At 38.2% G+C, this 21,837-nt stretch overlaps 1 protein-coding gene across 2 annotated transcripts in view; it reads left to right on the forward strand.

The window, feature by feature from the left end:
• The window catches only part of LOC149647312 (lachesin-like), a 56,763-nt gene that overhangs the window by 28,633 nt on the left and 6,293 nt on the right, over window positions 1-21,837 (forward strand). For both annotated transcript variants that reach the window (XM_089850178.1, XM_089850179.1), the window contains exons 2-3: window positions 16,432-16,535; window positions 21,118-21,325. In XM_089850178.1, the coding sequence (XP_089706304.1) occupies window positions 16,432-16,535; window positions 21,118-21,325 (312 nt within the window). The remainder of the gene's footprint in view (window positions 1-16,431; window positions 16,536-21,117; window positions 21,326-21,837) is intronic.

The raw sequence follows: 21,837 nt of genomic DNA on the forward strand, positions 1-21,837 counted from the left end.
AATAGGTCAAGCGTTTGGAGATTTCTTGTAAAATATATTATAAATTATCGTAGTAAATTGGTAAAACGTTTGCTGGCAGTCAGCCGGGAAACAAATCGATCAAAAATAGGCCTACGACGACGCCTACTACTACTACTACAGGGCAGGCAAAACTAATAGCCTCATCGAAGATAGCCATCATACGATGTAGCTAAAAAAGGGTAAATCGACTGGAGTGGAAAAAGTTTGAAAAACTTTGGGTTTAATTTTTTTATTCTGTTCTTTTTTGAGAATCATGTCGAGCGGAAGTTTACCATCGATACTTTCTTTTGGAATCTTTTCACAACGTACCATAAAAGGTTCAACACTAAACATAGAGAATTAAGCTTCGAACTGCCGCGCTGTTCAACCGCGGCGACCTCGTGCGTTACTCGCTTGGACTAAAAATTCACAATTTCAGTTCGTGATTAACTAGTACAAAATTAGTTTTTGGCGGTGGCAGAAAAAGTGCAATTACACCGGATGTACATGCGATACAAAATTACAAAATAGGTCAAATTGCATTAACGAATGGTTTAATATTAGCATAAGTTTATAAGATATGTTCCATAAGTTTTACACTTCCTATACTTCATAATGCTTACAGCTAGAGCTAGTTCGAGAACGACGGAAGCGAGAATTGACTACACTCGGTACTACACTCCATCTTCGTATTTAGTCTGTACTAAGCCTTTGACAGCGCCTCACCAGGCGTAACTTTACTTTACGAGAATCTATGAACTACTTCAATCACTTCATGACAAGCTCTCAATAACCAGTGACAAACATATGGAACATATCTTGTGAAATTATTGATATTAGTAGGTCCATTTACAATTTTCTTACTTCAAGCTCCCTTTGCATGGAGGCTGCCATCTTGTACGGATTTTTAATTACCATAATATTCCCTCGATGGCGCTAGTCGCTGTCACAAACTTAGAAGCGACAGAATATAGTCGAAAACCTGCTTCCGGCCCGTTTAATTTTGCTTAGCGGAAGTTGCCCTGTACCAGGAAAAAGGGCAACAAGTTGAGGCATTCCTTCCACTCCTCTACTTCCATTCTCTTTGATACCATTTCACTAGGAGATAGGTATGCGCTAAGGAACCTTGAATGATTGTAGTAGTTGATTTAACTTTGAAGAAGTTGTCTGAAGTAGTGAAGCGTCTGATCTGATCTCTGAGCAATTTTCATATTTCTTCTACCATCTCACATTTTCTTGTTAAACGTCCTGCGCAAGCCCTTTTTCTTTCTTCTTCTTCTTGAGAAAATTGACTTGGCCCCATTTTCGATTATTATAAAGGTTGGCACCCAAAGCTTGTATGATCTAATGATTTTCTAATCATATGTATCTTTACAGGTTTATTTTTAAGAAACCCTGTACGAACGAGTCTCATGCAGAGAAGATCATGAACCTTAGGGCTACCGTTATTTGAAAGAAACAAATCTCTTAGTATTGGGAACAGGTTCTTTTACGTTTTTATAGGGGAGGCAATCTAATAAAATCAATCGTAACTTGATTTGTGGTGAATCCCTTTATGGAGTAAAAACACGAAACTTTGTCCGCCTGTCTGCTGTTAGTAAACGTAAAACTAACAAGTATCGAAGATTGGAATAACGTAAAAATAGAAACAAGTATAAGGATGGTTAATTATAGTTATGACATAAACGTGATTGTAATCAAGAGTGGGGGTGAAGTGCCACAAAAGACAGAATGATTATAAGAATAACCTGGCAAGACATTTAAATTTTAAAGAACACTTTTTGTGGTCGTGTTTGTCTACTTGTCGCCGTGTTTAGTGTTGAAGATCCTACGTCCAAACGTGTTCTCAATTTCAGGTTCGCGTCGGCTATTTCCGAATATACACTCTAAAGCTATGTTCACTTACCTGGAAATCGGTTCAGAACTGGTTTTCTCAACTATAGTTTTGAAACACTCTTCATTACGAGTTTGAACCGATTTCAACAGTCTCGGTTCTCAATTTACAACGCTTCTATCAGTGCTGCTTGCTTGGACTTTCTTCAGTATTGTCTGCTAAGGCAAGCCGGAAAATCTTTAAGACGCATCTTCATACATCATTGAGTGTTTTACAACAAATTTCATTCTGAGTGTCTGTCAGGTTGTCTTAATCATTTCATCTTCGATCGAAGTCAAGCCCATGTTGTAACTCAAAGATTGGTGCATAACCCATCAATTGATAGTAAGGTGTGTTGTATCTCAAAGATTGGCGCAGTCTTTCTACATTTGGAAAACAAGAAGCAAAATTGGGCCAAAGTGGAGCTGACAGACAGCGAGATTGTATCATTTCTCTAAAGCAAGAAGAATTCCCTAGAAAACACTCCACCTAACTACCATCTTTTTTACATGAAAAATACCTCCCTTTAGCCACAGAAATGACTGAAATCATAAGTTTATAAGATATGTTCCATAAGTATGACCCATTCAATACTTCGTAATGTTAGACACTTGCTGAGAGCTAGTTCGAGAACGACAAGCGAGAATTGAAGTCATACACTCGGTGGTTAATTTTGCAGGACTTCCATCTTCCTGTTTAGTCTGCGTTACTAAGCCCCATTTGACAACAACTCACCAGGAGTCGTTTCACTTCGAATCTATGACCTACGTCACTTCATGACAAGTTCTCAGAACCTTTGACAAATTTATGGAACATATCTTATGAACTTATGCTGAAATACACTGAATGCACTGTACACTTCCGGCATTTTCAGCGACGACTTGTTATTCCAGACTGTTACACCGTCCCAATGCAGGGAGTCCATCCAAATTGGGTTTTCCTATTAGGAAAGTAAGTTATTTTCTTCTGTTTTCGAGGATTTAGGTAAATATTACGTTATTTAGGATAATACGGGACTGAGATTCCTGATATATAGAATACAGTATGTCTAAACACTGTTAAAAATCTGTTAAACCTTCGAAAGGAAATGAACTTGAGAAATTAGAACTTTAATGCAACTAGACATACGTCCGTTCTGTCTGTACAGAGGAAGTACACGCAATAGCCATTTTGCAGCTCTAAGATAGCCCGCGATTTGCTCTATTACGTCATAACTTTGGATAGAGAGGATGAAGATCTTTCACAGATTGCTCAAAAAATAAAAGACGCATAAGTTTCGGAGTTGCTTTAACCTCTGGTTCTTTTCCCCCAATACGTCTGGAGAGATTTAGCGAGAAATATACCGAACTGAACTGTCTAAGACAAAGCGTGCCATTGTTAAAATTAGTCTGTGATGTGGCTAAAAACCGATTGCATTTGTAGCATTGATATTCCAAAAACCTTTAAAAGAAGTGCTCGAAATTATCTGTTCATCGGAGTTTACAAAAAGCAATTTAACATACTTCTGAGGAAAGATAAACTAACAAGTTGGGAAACCAAAAAGAAACCTCTCCGAGTCGTGACAAGGGCTATCTACCCACTAAAGGAAGAGGTTTTTCTTAAATGATGAAATAAATATAATTGATCTTAATTATTTTAATCGTCAGTAATTTACCTTAAATTTAGTTAAGTCGTTTTAAGAAAGTTTATCCGTAAAATCATTTTAAACATAGCTATTGTTGACGTTAAAATTCTAGCGTCTGCCTTTTTAACAATTTTTGGGAATTTAGGGTACATAAGTTGGTCGATTCCCGATAAGGGGTAAGAATGGGCGCAATTGCGTGAACCTTTGGTGGAAGCCCTGTCATTGGGAGGCTAGACGTTTCTCGTAACCCTATCCGATCGCCGCGTACATCTTAACCCTAACGATGATAATGGAGTAGAAGCCAATATTTCTTTCTGTCAACTGTAAACGCGGTCCGGATAATGCAAACACATTTGCTCCGACTTGCCAGCGGAGACAGACACACACACACAGAAACGTCCAGTTTAATACCTCTCTGTGACGTTATCGTCATTCGGAGAGGTAAACAAAGCAGAGCTCTAATTTGAATCGCCTATGTACAGTACTGTTTCCGTGTGAATTCTACTTGAAAAATTGGACTATTCTAGGAATGAATCGTTGCACTGCTCCGCGACGAACGGATGGGATTTAGGGGAGTAATCCCCAGGGATGGAATCCGGATTTTTGTAATCAATCAAAGACGCCTTAAGCGCTAGCCGCCACCACTATCGGGGGAAAGCCGATTTAAAAGGCGTGTAGTAACTGTAGTGCTCCGTGATAGATCTAAACTCACCCGCTCCACAATCAACTCTCACACCGAATCTCTTTAATTCTCTCATTATAACGATTCATAGTCTTAACAGGCTCAACCAAACCACTTGTAAAACCTTCCCATAGTGTTACTAATATCATTAATACATAGGATATGTTCCATGAATTTGTCGGTGGTTACAAACTGGAGCTTGTCATGAAGTGAGGGTGGTAGGTCATAGATTCTGGGTAAAGCGACACCTGGTGAGGCGCAGTCAAAGTCTTAGTAATGCCGACTAAATAGGAGTAGATGGAAGTCCTTCAAAAATTAACCACCGAGTGTAGTCTGCAATTCTCGTTTGGCGTTCTCAAACTAGCTCGAATTTAAGTCTCTAGCATTACGAACTGTATAAGTAGTGTATTACTTATGTAACATATCTTATAAACTTATGCTAATATCAAGACTAGCTAGTAGTGTAGTCAAAGTTGGTAACGAATTGAAGAACAAACATACAAAAAAACCACTTTCAGAACGATGTATAAGATACTCGTAAGTTTATAAGATATGTTACATAAGTAATACACTACCTATACTTCGTAATGCTAGACACTTACTGAGAGCTAGTTCGAGAACGACGGAAGCGAGAATTGAAGTCCTGCACTCGGTTAACTTTGCACGACTTCCATCTTCCTATTTATAATCTGTACTAAGCCTTTGACAGCGCCTCGCCAGGCGTCGCTTTACCTTGACTTCACTTCATGACAAGCTCCAGTTTGTAACCAGTGCGACAAACTTATGGCCCACATATATTATGAACTTATGGTACCCCTGGAAGCGGATTTTTCATTGAAGGGACGAATTTATTGAATTGCGGAAAGGATTTGAGCGATTTCATTTTTTAGCTCGGACTCGCGGTGGGATTTACAATGATTGTCTTGGGAGGTTCCTCTACCCCCCTTCCTGGCACACTGGCCTATCCCTTCTAAAGTTGTTTTGGCGAGTGAGTTTAACTCCATTGTTTCGTTGTTGATAGCGATATATGTTTGTAGCTAGTTTTTTCGAAAGGGATTATTTTTCTCCCAATTGGGATTTGAGCTACTTGAAAAATTGATATTTGACAGGGGTTGACTAAGTCCACGGCCCCATCCTCCTTTTCATTCTTTTTTTAATCGATTTTCTTCAAAAAGCGATGATTCCGGATTTGAGCTTAGTTTAAGATGAGGCACCAAAATTTCGAAACATAGCATTTGTACTATTTTTGTTAAATAGAAACGCGGAGGAAGTAGAGACTGGAGAGTCGAAACTTGATCGGCACAGTCGTTTCTGTGTCTCACGCGCAAGCTCGAACCTACATCGGTGCAGAGTAGAGGAGCCAGAAAACTGTAATGTTAGCATGCACAGCAGCACAATCAAAAAACGAATAACAGCGGCAGTAAAATATTTCTCTCTATTGCGCTGACTGCGGAACTGTAGGACTGAGTCATTTGTCAATACTCCGTTCAATTAAGTCAGAAGATTTTCATCCCCCACTTAACCACAAAATAAAGTTTAAAACTATCTTTTATACAGCTGGGCTGCCAGATATTTAGTGCCGGTACCTGTGCAATAGCGGTCAATGTGGTGTCGAGCATTGAACCCATTTCCACCCTTTAGTGCAAGGGCTCCTCACTCACTATTTCCGGTCAGCAGTTAACAAATCAGTTTATGAAAAACCTCTCTTGCCGTTTCTGGTATGGTTTCTTAGTTTGGAATACAAAAAATGGTTCTTCTTCGGCATTATTTCAGCAATTTTCTCTCAGATACCTGACATTATTTGGTTTACCCTTGGCTAGCCAAGACGTAGTCACAAAGTTAATAGTAGATACGCGGTGTAAGTCACAGGGATAAGACTTTTTCAAAAAACCTACCTGCTTGTCCATTTTAGAATTAAACATTTAGCCTTACTGTTACAGTTTTCCTAGCCCAATTAATGGCACGGTGTATCGCTGATAAACATCTCTAGCCCAGTCACTGCTTAACCTCTCTAGCCCAGTCACTGCTTAACCTCTCTAGCCCTGTCACTGCTTAACCTCTCTACCTCAATCGTTGCCTAACCACTCTTAGCTAAATCTATAGTGTCTATAAAACTTTACAGCTTGCGAATTTTGAACACCTTTAAAGCATAAAAGCGGTTTGTAATTTTTGCGTAATACGTCGTGCATAATATTAGCATTTATTTATCTTTAAGAGGCCCATATTGCCAGTGTAACGGTTGGGAGAAAATTCTAATAGCTTTGCTGATCCAAGACTCTCTCTTCCTCTCTTTCCTTACACAGAAAAAAATGTGTTAGGAAATTGAACACAATCCCTGAACATCTTCATGCAACACTCTCCTATACATGTTCAAAAATGAGAACATGTTCAAATAGAAATCTGTTCTTTTTTCTAATGCATTCAAGCCATTTTGTGTTTGATTTTGAACGTGTTTTTATTTAAGTGTTCTGCCTCTGAACATGTTAATTATGCAGAAAATGTGTTCAGGAGCTGAACACAATCCCTGAACACCTTCATGCGACTCTTTCTATTATACATGTTCAAAAATGAGCACATGTTCAAGTGAAAATATGTTCACTTTCTAATGTGTTCAAGACGATTCTTGTTTCGGTTTTGAACGTCTTTTACGTGTTAAGCATATATATCACTCTAAGAAAATGGGGCGCGTTTTAACACCTTTAAAAGTAGTTTGGGGCCAAATTTGACATCATTACAGGTGTTCATTTACACCCCTGAAAGGGTTTAATAACACTTATGGAGCAATTGGTGCTATAATATGGTGCAACAGAGGTGCAGTTTAACACCTTTTTAACTCTTATATCGAACTAAAACTTAATTTTTACTCTCACATGAGTGTTGTGCAATTCTTTAAAGGGTGCGGCATAGCACCTTTCAGAGTGTCGCATAACACCTTTCAGAGTGTCGCATAACACCTTTCAAAGTGTCGCATATCACCTTTCAGAGTGTCTCATAACACCTTAAAGAGTGGGTGATTTATTAGCAATCACAGCAAGGTTCCACTTTGAGTTAAATTAAGAGGAAAGTTCTTACATGCAGAACTATACCGCTTTAAGCAATGCTTGCAGGGCCGGATTAAGAGGGGGGCGAGGGGGCACTGGCCCCCGGGCGCAAGTCTTGTTGGGGGCGCATAGAGTTAAACTATTCCCTCTTAAGGACATTTGCTGTTCTGTTTTTTCCGACTAAAGGGGGCGGCCCCCGGTGCAAAATTGCTTAATCCGGCCCTGAATGCTAGTTCTAGCATTCAGTGTGAAACTGCATAAAAGTTGGTAATTTTTACCGACTTAATAGCCTCTGAAAAAGGCAGAAAGTTTTTAATTACTATAATTTCATCGGGTATTAAGTTGGTTTTGGAGGCCATAATATCCAAGCAGTAGATATAAACGTTCTTGTTAAATTTAATAATCGCTTTTCACTAAGAATTTTTCGAGCACCAGAAACGCGTTTGACCTAATCTACTCTACAATATTTAAAAAAAATTTGATTTTCTACTCTAATGATTCTCAAAATAAATATAAGACATGTCACAAAAGTTGGCGTCTGTAGTCGCCCTACTAACATAGTCTCGTTTTTTTGTGTCGCACAATACTTTTAAGAGTATCGCTTAACACTTTCAAGAGTGCAGTAGCGTTGCTAGGGTTTGAAATTTGGGGGGGTGGGGGGGGGGTTTAAGTTTATTATTCGTATATTAAAGATTTACAAACTTTTATTAATAAAGAGTACGGAACCGATCAGTTAGTGACTATGAGACAATTGTGGATGAAAGAATTTCACTCGTCTTTTATAAGTTCAGTTTCCGTTTGCTTTTAGTCCCCACTACTGTCTGATATTGAAATTCATCTCTACAAAGATGAAACTGAACGAAATTATCATAATAATTTTTTACACTATATTGCTACAAAATTTTAGGGGCTACGAGCAATTTTTTAGTAGAATTTACGGATTATTTTAAGGGGGCTAACTTTGAAATTTTAGGGGTGCTAAAGCCCCCAAAAAGACTTAGCGACCCCACTGCAAGAGTGTCGCATGACGCTTTTAAGAGTGTCACCTAACACGTTTCAGAGTGTCGCCTAACACGTTTAGCAGTGTTTTATTTAAAGGATAAAAATATATTCTTTCATGAATATCATCTTTAAAAAATGCTTAACAATCAAGTTTTTCAATAATTTTTTACTGTTTGTATTGACTTTAATATTAAAACATTAATGAAAATGAAAGACCTTATTTAAGAAACCCGCAGTACTATAATTTTCCATTTTTAATTTCAAAACGGTTTTAAAAAGTTTTATTTTACACCGAATTTACACCTTAAATTGGCCCCACAAAAACTCAAGGTAATAAAACTCTCTTTGGGTGTTTTTAAGGTGTAAAAAAGTGTTTTCTTAAATTACACTTCCCTTTCTTAGAGTGTACGACCATGTTAAGTACAGTCGCCGCAATTAAAAACTTTCTCTCTCGCGACGTCTTGTTTCAACAATAAGCCGCAAATTATTGATCTGATACAATTGATAAAAAAAACTTATCGTATATTGTTGTTTTAATAAAGATTTGCGGCTTATTGTTGAAACAAGACGTCGCGAGAAAAAAAGGTTTTAATTGCGGCGACTGTACCTCTCTCATTCTAGAGTCCAAGAGAGATATGTACGAGAATTTCTTACTTGTAATTAATAATTAATAGGTATTACTGTACTGAGGTTTAAGTTATTTTGCTAGTAAAATAGGACTATTAAGTATTGAAATATATTTTTGTCTTGTAATAGTTACTTAAAACTTACCCACAAAAAGGATTACACCTTTAATATTCTGAAGGGCCAAGGCTTAAAAATCCTGCCCAAAACTTATGTGCTGTTACTTTCGGGATCGGTTTTCTTATTAGCACATTAGCAGCAGTAAAGGTTGCAGACGAATTTTAGGGAATATTAAAATTTCCCAAACATAAGTAAATGCAATTGCAAAATTGATTTGTCAGAGAGTTCGTCTCATCGTCTGCGCTTTGCCAAGAAACGTTTTCAAGGCGTATAGTTAAATTAAATTCGCATTCCAAATATTTATTATTTTAAAATATGCTTACCAGTCTGGTGATTATTTTAGAGGGGTCTAAGTTTGAAATTTGGGCGGGGGGGAATAGGGGGCTTTACCCCCCCCCCCCCCCGAAATAAAGGCCTAGCGACGCCACTGAATCATTGAATTGTATAATTACTTCAAGTTTAAATTCATTCCTGGGCGACAAAGAAAAACCATGGATATAAAGAATGCGCGTGAGGAAATAGGTTTTCACGCTATATGATAAGCAACTTCCTATCTCCGACGGGACCTTATTCGGTGTATACTCTGTTCCAGCTTTAGTCGTCAGCACGCACAAAGCTACGTTACATAGAGATCTAGCTTAGAGTGTGCTGAGAACCAAAGCTGGAACAGAGTATATATCGAATAAGCTTCGACGAAGTACGCCTTCAACTACAAGGTTTACAGAACATGAAAACAAATGATCGCGTTCGCTGTTCCTAAATTTTTAATGCGTTCATTGTGAAAGTGTTAAGATTTTGTGTTCAACTGTAACAATTTTTCCAAATAGAAACAAAAATTAGAAGTTGAACGCCAAAATTAAGCGAAGTGTTCAATAAATTACACTTTTTCATCACTTAAACATATCAAGAAACCAAAATCTGATTTTTGAACACAAAAATGTGTTCAAATCATTAACACACTTTTTTCTGTGTATAGTGTCATGTAAGGCTACCTACACGTCTATAAAAGAGAAAGACTATAATGATTCGCTTCTACATTCACCCAGGAAGAATCCAATGAGAAAGTATTGGTGAGACCATATGTAGCTCTGTGGTTCGACCTTTAATTGTTTGCAACAATAAAACACGTGAAATCCCACGAGGTTCTAGAAGGCAAGCATTCGAGATATTTACCTTATTGATTAGAAAGGGGGTGAAAATAAATGAGCAAAGAACTTGAAGAGTAAGCAAACTTAACATCGCTATTAACGTCCCCTACGTCTTCATCCATATTTAAACGCTAATCTTCTCAAGGAGTCGGACATAAACTATCAACAAAAGCAAATAGAAAGAACAGAACGCGAGACACTGTTGTGAATGAAAGTCTTCTTGGGTGTCCACTGTGTTGTTTCCTCTGACTTTTTATTCATCTTTTCTCTGGTATAATGAGTTCGACTTTTAAGGCAATTGGGGTCAATTATATTATTTGCTTATTTGTAATCATAGATTATTCTGTGCAGACTTGGTAAATTTATTTCAGTTTTCCCACTATTTGGCTAACCTTTCAAGAAGGAATGATTCAGGCGTTTGATATCGCCTTGTTACAAAAATATTTTGAATCTTCGTGTCCCTCATCTTAAAGGAGAGAGGGATGGAGTGGTAATCTCCATACCTCTAACGTTTCCTCTGTACCCTACCTATGGATTGCACCGTAGTCCTCCCATTTAGGTAGGGTCGTACTGTGCGAAATCGTAGTGGACACCCTCTCTGTCTCAAAAATAGAAGCTAGTTCAATACGCGACAGCACTTAACAAGGGTAGGGATTGCGCGAGGTACACTGGGAGAGTTACAGTGCCGCTGGTCGCCCGTCACATTTCTAATCCATCTTACCATATTTATCCCTACTCTCAGACGTTGCTCGCATGCCAAGTATGCGAGCCCTCGACTTAATGGGTAGAGGCATTAAAGAAAAGGCAAGGCGATTAGAGGTACTTACGTATAAATGAAAGTAGTAAGAAGGCCCTAGCTGACTTGCTAACTATCTTGTATGTAATATGTAATATATTTTAAGCGCATACTTTATTTCAAAATATCGCTTCCTAACATGTTACTTACAATGTGCTAGTTCGATACTTGGATAATGAAAATAGTTCTAATTATGATATCTTGCTGAAATCTTTAGCATGAATTTGTTATTAGGGATAGATTTAATTTTAGAAGTAGGAATGGAGAACAGAGTAGTGTGGGCGCGCGTCAAAGTCCCGGACCCCCTTCCACGGGACGGGGGGGGGGTTATGAAAGAAGAGGCGGGTCATAGCGACAGAGGTAAAAATGAATTACGTATTTTTCGCCGTCCCCGTCAGCAACGTCATCAAAACGCAGTTTAAGCGAGCAACCAATAAGATAACTTAAACTTTTCGTTACGTGTTGAATTGTAGGTAGGGGTGGTCTTTGAGTCGGACTGAAGTAAATACTAACCGTTCTCCATTCCTACTTATAAAATTAAATTTATCCCTGTTATTATATAGGGAGTTACAATGAGCTATGCTTTTTACTGTGATCAACATTGACAGTGATAATTTTAAGAAAACCCCAATTTTAGTCCACATGGGGTGAAAATTGTTTCCCCCTGTAAAGTCGTGACGTGTTGAGATTAGAGAAAGGATCTTTTTTAAGAGTACTGACGTCACCATAAGTCCGCATCTAGCGCTGCTATCACAACCTTACAAAAACTCATCGCAAAGGCCGAGTTGGCTCAGCGTTCCGATGCGAACAAATCCAGGTTACTTTTGATACCTGCAATTTGTGCCGATAGGCAAATATTATTTTTCATCAAAAATTCAGATTATTGTCCAAAACCTGACTTTCGAAATTGAAAAAGTCTATTTACACTTGAGTGGGATGCCAATCGACGAAAAACTTTCATTACAAAACTGTTCCATCACCCGAAAATCGTTACTAAAATTCCGTGTCAACTTATAAATTTACAAACTTCGTATTTGACTTTTGCAGCAACCATGCACTGACGCGAGTTTTTAATTAAACATTTTATACGCTTCCATTTTCAAGAACAAGTTTTGTTGATACATAGTGGGAATTCTTCAAGATACTTCTGAAAATTTTCGACAAGAAGTGGGAAATTGTAAGATTCCCTTGACACCTTTCGCTGTTCGACTTTTAAGAAGACAGTGACGTTTACATATGAAACTTTAAAGAACATTCTGCCATCTTTTTCAGAATATTTATTTCATTCTCTCAAGAATATACACGTTAAATCAAAAGTGTATAGAATAAAAACAAAAAGTACACTTCATTAACGATTCCCTGCTTTTGGCTGTAAATGACATGTAACCTGAGAAGCAAACTACCCTCCGCTCAAGCGCCTACAGGAACTAACCAATCAAGGAAGAGATTCTGAACGTCATACGTTTTTAGAAAGTAGTACATGATGCTGGCGATCCAAACGTTAATTTTGGGTGCTTGAGCTAGCATCTGCTACTTTATGAGCCTATTCACGGCTTGTTCCTTGTGCCTGGGTCGGAAAATCATGCGGAGAGGGGGTCGACACTATTCTGGAATAAAGGAGGGCTTCTCATATTACACGGCGCGAACAAGTTTCAAAGAAGTGTGCTTTTTGTTTTTAATCTATTTACTTTTGGTTGTACTGGTGTTCAGTTGACCAGAAAAAGACGGGAAATTCGTACCCTAATATTTAGATACTGATATATATGCCTCAGTAAGTCTCTAGCATAACGAAGCATAGGTAGTGTCAAACTTATGGAACATACCTTTTAAACTTATGGTATTCATCATCTTTTGAGCACAAAATATTAATTTAACTAATATTAAAATAAAAATTCTGGACATTTTTTCGTGGCAGAATTGAAGCAATACTCTGCGAAATTTAAATATATTCATGAAAGAATTTCAAGAATAAGTTGGTGGAATATAAAATCTGTTCCTGGGTGGCAGTATAAGAGAAAATAGGCAGTTTTTGATGGAAGAGTAGGCCTTGCATTAAGCGAGGGGAACGACAAAAATCCATTGGTAACGCCTCAAATATTACGGATTTAATTTTTTTTAATATAACCCTTTCTCTTTCTCTCCTGAGAGTCATTTCTGTCCAAAGTTCAACACCCCCACCTTGCGTGACCTACCGCCTTCTCCTTTGTACGATATAGGCCTACGTATTTTCTTTTCTTAGCATCAGCAATAAAATTCACCATTTTTACCGTTAGAGCCACACACACATAGTTGTGTTAACGTAGCGTGAACGATATTTTGAATAAATAAACATCGTTTCAAATGTCACCATAGAGTCATGGATATGTATAAATACTAAGGTATTATGGATTTCCATCCCATACGTTCCACCGAAGCCTCTGAGATGATCTAGGCCCGTGCCTATCGCGAAGTGAGAATATTTTTTTAACTAATTTAGTTCGCCGTGTTTCCTCGCTTGGGGCGGTAAAATAAAAATAAGTTCAGCCTCGTGACCCCGTCGACTGCTAGGCAAGGCATAGACGTAGAGCGGTGAAGCCGAGGTCGAGGATAGTAAAAAACGTTTTAGAAATTTCCGAAGACCTTTATTAAACAATCATGCCAAAGAAGTAAAGGATAAAAAAAATGAAAGGTTACGAAGGGGTAAAAAATTCCTCTTATGGTTATGGTATAATAAAACTGCGAATTAGCAACTTCAAGAAGTTTTGTTTTACTAAAAAAACAACAATGTCAAAATCTCATAATTAATTTTGTTGTCCACACAATCTAACCAAAAGATTAAATAAAAAGTAAATATCCCCTAAAATAATTACGTTAATTTAAGGGTGAAACCTTTCTCTTTCATAAAATTTTTATAATTGGCCCCTAAAATATCAACTACAATTTATGGAAGACCCCCTTCGCAACTGTAATAAAAGCGCCATCTAGTACACATATAGGGTGAAAATATTTCCTCTATGAAACTGGATATTTCCCCAAATAAAAATCGACACGCACGGGCCTAGATCATCTCGAAGGCTCCGGTTCCACAAGGCATTTCGTATAGGCTCCCGTTCAACAGAGAGAGAAAAAAGAAACAAGTTGGGAAGCCAAAATAAACCCTCTCCGAGTCGAGATCAGGGCTTTCGACCCACTTAGCAGAATTTTGTACTGGCTTGATTTTCCAATAGTTTGCAAACTGCTCTTGAAGACGTCATATAAATGTTCTAGCTGAAATAATCGCAACTTATTCCTTATATTTAGTCACGAGTTGTTACCCACGTTTTGAAAAACAAGATAGCCGAAGAGTTGGTCCATAATACAAGTCACATCGTTTTCTCCAATATATAATACACTGCTAATTTACTTCTGGTTTCATTTTTGAGAAAAAGTGTTTAGTTTAAAGTGTTAGTGACATAATTTTCTTCATCCACAAACTTAAAAAGGCGAAACAAATCCTTGGAAAAATCTAGTTTATTATGATATGTTTACTTCTTTATTTGGTTTCGGAGCAATTTATAAAATTACAATGAAAGTATTGTGTTTGGAAAAAGCCTAGTTAAAATTTTGTTTCGTTTGATGACGTAGTAAGGAGAAATTTTCTTTCTAGACGTCGCTCATGTGACGTCTGTTAAGCCTATTTTATTCAGATTAGCGCGGCATTAGTACACTTGGGAGTCTCCGGCGCTCGCGCTTGGCTTTTCCGCGAGATGCCGTGAGTGACGAATCAAGAAGAAAAAGCGCCAAAAATCTCCGAAAATTTGCTTTTGTCCCCCAAATTTCAAGTTTTCGAAGTGTTTCTTCTGTGTTTTCCCTCATATTTAAATATTGATCAAACACATTTTGGAATCAGAAGAGTTAAAACAATCAAAAAAGTAAAATTTCCTTTAGATTTGAGATAATTTTTAAACAAGGTCGCTATTCCTTTAAATACAAGTGAAGCAATAATTTCCCATAAATTACCAACAGAACGGTAATTTGAATGGGTAGTTAACCAGTAATTTACCAATGTTAAAAATTAGGTTAATTTTGCATCTCTTACCATGAACACACAATAAAACTTGTTTCTCGACCTTCCTAATATACGAGTCACAGACGTTAGCTTTCCGTATTTCCAGAATCAAACGAAGAGCGCTAATTAAATTATCGAGTTGTAAAGACGGGGGAGTTGTGAGAGAAGCTTGTAGCGTAATGTTTCTGTTTAAGCGGAACAACTGGGTTAATGAAGTGCGTACTAATCTCCTTAAATAGTCCCGGTTGATGTACTGATGTTCTCCTTTTGCCAAATGAGGCGGTTAATTAAATGCAATAATATCGACACGTATGCGTGTGGTGCCAACTATGTTACGACTAAACTGAAACCGATTAACAATCATTTGTGTTGTAGATTTGATTTTACCATCGTATTATCTTAAGGCCTTTTCAGACGATACAAATTTTGACTCAACTGGATTGGTCAAAACGGAGCCTCCGAAATGAACTAGGCCCATGCATGTCAAATTTTATGTGGGGAAATATCCAGTTTGTTAAGGAAAATATTTTCACCATATATGTGTACGAGATGGCGCTTATATAACCGTTGTGACAGGGGTCTTCCTTACATTATCGTTGATATTTTAGGGGTCAGTCATAAAATTTTTATGATAGAGAAAAGTTTTATCCTAAAATTAACGTAGATGTTTTGGGAAAATTGGGACTATTCACTTTTTATCGAATCTTTCGGTTAGATTGTATTGATGACTACAAAATAAATTATTTCAATCAAAATAATTCAGTAAGAGTAATAAGAACGTATACTTACAATCCGCGATCTTGGCGCAAATACTTAAGCAGTTGACAGGGTCACGGGGTTGAACTTTGTTTATTTTACGGTCGTGTCAGCGCCCCCAAGCGTAAAACCACGGCGAAATAAATTGGTTAAAAAAATATTCTCGCTACGCGACACGCATGGGCCTAGTTCATCTCGGTGGCTCCGGTCAAAAAGTTGAGTATTAAGTTGGTGATTTAACTTGTAAAACCAATTTCTATGCCTATTCACACGAAGCAACTAATTTACTCAACTCAAGATGACTCATCTAAATGAGAAAAAAGTTGTTTCGTCTGAAAAGACCTTTAGTTTTGTAAAAATAAAGCTAGGCTTACCTTTCATTACACTGGGAAGTAAAAAGAGGATAAAGTTGGCTAATGTATGGAGTAAGTATAGAGAGGAGAGTCGAAGGGGGAAGGCGACTTGAACGTCTCTGTACCCCAAGCGCATGCGCGTATCTACCTTTTCGCACAGCCGAGGATTCAGAGTAAGCACGCACCAATCAAGCACAGCAAATTTCAATCCGGCCACGTATCGTAATCTATATAATTGCCCTCCACAAAGCTTTTATGCTGATTTAATTTTAGGCTACCCATAAATAATTTTGTTACCTCTTATTAAATCGCCTGAGATGAAATAGATTATTTCTGAATAGAGAGTATAATTTAGGTTAATTTCTGTGTATTTGTTTTTTCATAGAGTTCATCAAGAAGTATTTCGTGGAGCCCATTCCGAACGTAACAGCGGCTGTTGGCAGGGACGTCACCTTACAATGCACCGTCAGGAATCTAGAAAATCACAAGGTAAACATCTTTACCACACATACTATCATAAGTAAATGTTCCATAAGTTTGTCACGGGTTACAAACTGGAGCTTGTCATGAAGTGACGTCGGTGAAACGTCGTAGATTCTCGTTAAGCGACAACTGGTGAGTGGGACGCTGTCAAAGGCTTAGTAATGCAGACTAAACAGGAAGATGGAAGTCCTCCAAAATTAACCGACTTCAATTCTCGCTTGTCGTTCTCGAAAGCTAACAGAAAACAATAATGGTTTCTACTGAATTATCATCGTTAGGGTTAAGATGTACGCGGCGGTCGGCTATAGGGTTACGAGAAACGTCTAGCCTCCCAATGGCTAGGTATATCCACCACAGGTTCTCGATATCGCGCTATTTCTTACCCCTTATCGGAAATCTGAAAACTTACATACCCTAAATTACCTAAAACTGTTAAAAAGGCATACACTAAAATTCAAACGTCAACAATAACTATGTTTAAAATGATTTTAGGAATGACGGTTCTTAAAACGACTTAACTAGAATTAACGTAAATTACCGACGATTAAAATAATTAATATCAATCATATTTATTTATTTAATTAATTAAGAAAAACTGTTAAGTTTGTTGATAGTTCTCGTCTCTACTCGGAGAGGTTTATTTTGGTTTCCCAACTTGTTTAGCATTTGCTATTGTTGCTCCCTCAAGAACGAAGAACGTGTATGGAAATAGATTAAGTTGCGCTTAAGGCTAAAACAAAGTGGTTCGGTATCCCGAACAATATAGACTGGTTTAGATTAATGAGGAAACGTGCTTTTCGAGCTCAACTTTCGACTGAGTAAACATCGAAACGAGCAATAATATGCTGGTACAAAGCCAAAAGTAGCACTCTATAGAATATATCGTTTCCCTTAAAACGGGGGTCCCTTATAAATTCTTCTTAATTGCCCTAGATCCCGTACAATGCCATATATTTTGGCCACGTCTTATCTTTTATAAGGATGGCCGGACGTACGCGAGCAACGTCGGAGAAAGGATGAAAAGAAACGTGGTTCACTCAGACTCAGAGTGAGTCATTTCCTACAACCATCCATAAGTAACGTAGTAACAATAAATATGGCACTTTAAATTGCCGTCATGCTAAACTTAATTCTTAAACGGGTTACCGAAAAATATTTTTTAGAAAATTGTTTTTACTAGTTAAAACCTAAGTTCATAAGATGTGTTCGTAAGTTTGTCACTGGTTACAAGCTGGAGCTTGTCATGAAGTGAGAGAGGTAGGTCATTGATTCGAAGCAAAGAGACGCCTGGTGAGGCGCTGCTGTCAAAGGCTTAGTACAGACTATAGTTTATAAGATGTGTTCCATAACTAAGACACTACCTACACTTCGTAACGTTTGAGACTTACTGAAAGCTATAGTTCGAGAACGACTCGGTTTTGCAGTCCATATTCCCATATAGTCTGTACTAAGCCTTTGACAGCGCCTACTGCGAGCTTGTCATGAAGTGACGTACGTCATAGATTCAAGGTAAAGCGACACCTGGTGAGGCGCTGTCAAAGGCTTACCACAGACTATAGTTAGTATCTATACTTCGTAATGTTATTTTTCTGTCCATGTTCCTATTTAGTCTGCATTACTAAGCCTTTGACAACGCCTCACCAGCTGTCGCTTTACCTCGAAACTATGACCTACGCCGCTTCATGACAAGCTCCAGTTTGTAACCAGTGACAAACTTATGGAACATATCTTATGAACTTATGATTTTATGTACCACCCATGCCAAGTTAAAGTCATAAGTAACATACCAACAATAAGTAGGACACTCAATGAAATACGTAGGCCTAAATTGTGTTTTATCGAGTAAAACATGATTTCCAGAAGACCAACTTCTTATTTGTCAAAACGTTATTTATATATTTTGTAATCGAGCCTTCCACTTACTTTCATAGAAACTGAGCCACGTTACGCGATTGGTGGGAGGTGCTAATTTAAATTTATCTAATATCTCAAACTAAGTTTAATTTTAAAATCATTCGGTGACTGTATTTCCTGCATGTTTCATTATATGCAGATTGGTTTTATAATTAGTAGAAGAATCGATAAAAAAGTCACTTGATTTTCAATTTCACCCTCCCTTTAAATCTCGATACAATAGCGGGGAAATATGGTTCAATATTCTTGATAAACTTCGTGCAGGTGAAAATGGTGTCTTCTTTTTATAGCTGATATCGGTGATACCAGAAGTGAGATGAGACTAGAAGTGAAGGGCTCTAGCATTGATAGTAGATCCTGGCACTAGTGAACAAATTTGAGGATTTTATGCCGGTTCCCACGCGCTAAAACTAGAGAGGAAAAAATGGTCGAGTTCCAAAAACATTTCCTACCACCTTCCCCTCAACCTAAAGCGGCGGAACACGGACCCGGCTCCTTGAATCTAGTTCGGCCAAATACCGCAGCGAGCGTCTCACGTTTTGGAGGGGAAATTCTGAAACCGCCACCAGAGGGCCAACCGTTGGTGTGTTATCAAGAATATTCACTTTCGCCGAGTGAAGAATTTGGTTAGCTCAGTACTTCTGGTCTCATCTCACTTCTGGTGATACTCGATCCCGTGGAAGCAAACCCCATTGATATAATATAATATACGCTATTGTAAATGAGAGCTCGAAACGAAAGAAACGACTTGACAGGTAATGGGGGGTTAAGAGCAAGGATAAGGACTGAAAGAATCGAACGTTTCGCTTAATTCATAGTTGAATAAATACACCGCACTCTTCATAACTTATCTTTCATTTTGTGAAGTTCGAAACCATTTGTTTCATAAACGAAGCAACGATAACTGTCTACTTAGCGAGAGTGCCTAATGGGGACTGAAGAAGCATAAAACAGAGAGAAAATATAGCGATTGGAGTAGAAATTCAAGCTTGTGAAGGGTTCTATTTTGGTTAGCTTATTTTATAATTAAATTATACGGTCTTAGTTTGTGCTTTCTGTAACAAAGTAATTGCAAGAAGCGAGATCTAGTTTACTAGGGAGAAGGTTTATATATACGCCACATTATAATCTAGCTTTATCTCCAGTTCAAACGTAGGTCCGGAGTTAATCCCCGCCTTTAAATTACAAGCAGCATCTATCGGTTCTTGAAAACTCACGTCAGCGCAACGCGAATGACGAAAATTACAGTCATATTTTCCGACTGAGGAGAGGCGAAATAGCCCGGCGGCCTCCTTTTACGTCCCCCCTTGTATTTTGAAAGGGGGACTGGGACAATGGATGGCGAGCGAATACTTAGGCATCTTATACCTTCTCCCTAGTAAACTAGATATCGCTTCTTGGTAATTGGGCAGGCTGTGGCTGTTTACTAATTTTGTAATGTTAAGAGTGGAAACGATATACTTAATTTGTTAACAGCCCCACAACGCATTTAAACCAATATGAGGCGTCGCGAATAAACAGAAAAACCTAATGCATAATTTTACCTCTCTGAGTGATATACGTCAGGGAGAGGTATTAAATTGGACGTTCTGTATGTCTGTTTTTACACTAAAGTGCAGTTTACAAATCGCAATAAACGTGTTCGCAATTTCCGCACCAAGTTTACAGTTTACAGAATTTTGGAAAATTGTATTTCACTACGTTAGCAGAACTATTCTACCTGAGTTCCAATCCCCACTATAACTTTACTCGGAGAGGTAAAATTTTGCTTTCCCAACCTGTTTTCTTGTTCGCGGCAAAGATTTTCTTTCTCGTGATGTAATTTCTCTCATTAGAAGGACAATCAGTGTTTGTTGCGACAGGGAAATGACGATATGATTTATCCGAATTGATGACCTCTTAACTTGGTGGACCCCGTTGAAGTATTTTGCCCATTAAGGTTAAGTAGCGACATTTCGCTAGATGTTATTTTTACTTCTCTTTTTGTACTCGAGAGAGCAATTCCCCGAGACTGATGTTCTACTTAGGCCGCTGCTCGATGCCCTCAAATCAATGCCATAAATACGACTAATGGAAAAACGAAAAATGCGGCCTACAGGAATCGTAACACTAAACCGAGTCTTCGCAGAGAATATCACTTCAAACATAAGTTTATAAGATATGTTCCATAAGTATAACACTTTCTACACTTCGTAATGAGGGCTACTTCGTGACGACACTGGGTTTTGCAATCCATCTTCCTATTTAGCCTGTACTAAGCCTTTGACAATGCCTCACCAGGCGTCGTTTTACGAGGCTCTATGACGTTTCACCCACTTCACTTCATGACAAGATCCAGTTTGTAACCAGTGACAATCTTATGGAACACATCTTATGAACTTATGATTGAACGTAATGGAGTACCAAAACAACAGATAGTGAGACTGTCAAGAGAATGTGGACGACTTTGTCAATTTACTTACTAAGTTTCCTACCAATTATGCCTAGCAGTTTAAGCTCCTTTTTCATTCGGGTTTTTCTGTTCCAAAATATTCCCTAGGTGGCGCTTGCCGCCGAAGAAATTGAGGCGCTGCAGTACATCGACTATAATTTATAGGCTTAAGTTACTAATTCTGTTGGAGGGATTTTTTTTCGATGAATGGAAGGTCATTTGGTATTATTTTGTGTATTAAAGGTTGCCTGGATCAAAGTGGACAGTCAGACTCTTTTGACGATTCACACGCGCGTCATAATTCGTGATCATCGCATCAAAATCACGCACAACAATTTCAAACAGTGGTTCCTCCACATCAACAAAGTGCAATCCGATGACAGAGGATTCTATATGTGCCAAATGAACACTGAACCCATGCTCAGCCAACGAGGGTTTCTAGACGTTATGGGTAAGCGTGAACATATCCTATAACTGCATGCTTCCGGTCTTTGATGAAGGACTTTGGCTGATAAACATGATACATCTAAGATCAAGGTTTAATGAAAGTTCATAAGATATGTTCCATAAGTTTGTCACTGGTAAATGAGAGCTTGTCATGAAGTGACGTGGGTCTTAGATTCTAGTAAAACGACGCCTGTTGAGGCGCTGTCAAAGGCTTAGTAATGCAGACTAAATTGGAAGATGGACTGCAAAACTAACCGAGTGAAGCCAATCAATAGAGTGCTGTCAGAAGCGCCGGTGTGACGTCACCCATGCTGTTTTCCCATAAAGAAAAAACGGTAACTGTCATGGCGGCCCATTGCTAAAGGCAGACTCGCGACGTTTAACCTTGGATCTGACGTCACAACTGACAGCACTCTATTGTCGCTTGTCGTTCTCAAACTAGCTCTCAGTAAGTCTCTAGCATTACGTATAGAACATATCTTATGAACGTATGTCAATATGAATGACGTTTTTCCC

This window comes from Phalangium opilio, unplaced genomic scaffold (assembly GCF_054372755.1).
Source record: "Phalangium opilio isolate 3A_F unplaced genomic scaffold, DU_Popi_V2 ptg000089l_1, whole genome shotgun sequence".
Classification (NCBI taxonomy): Eukaryota; Metazoa; Arthropoda; class Arachnida; order Opiliones; family Phalangiidae; genus Phalangium; species Phalangium opilio.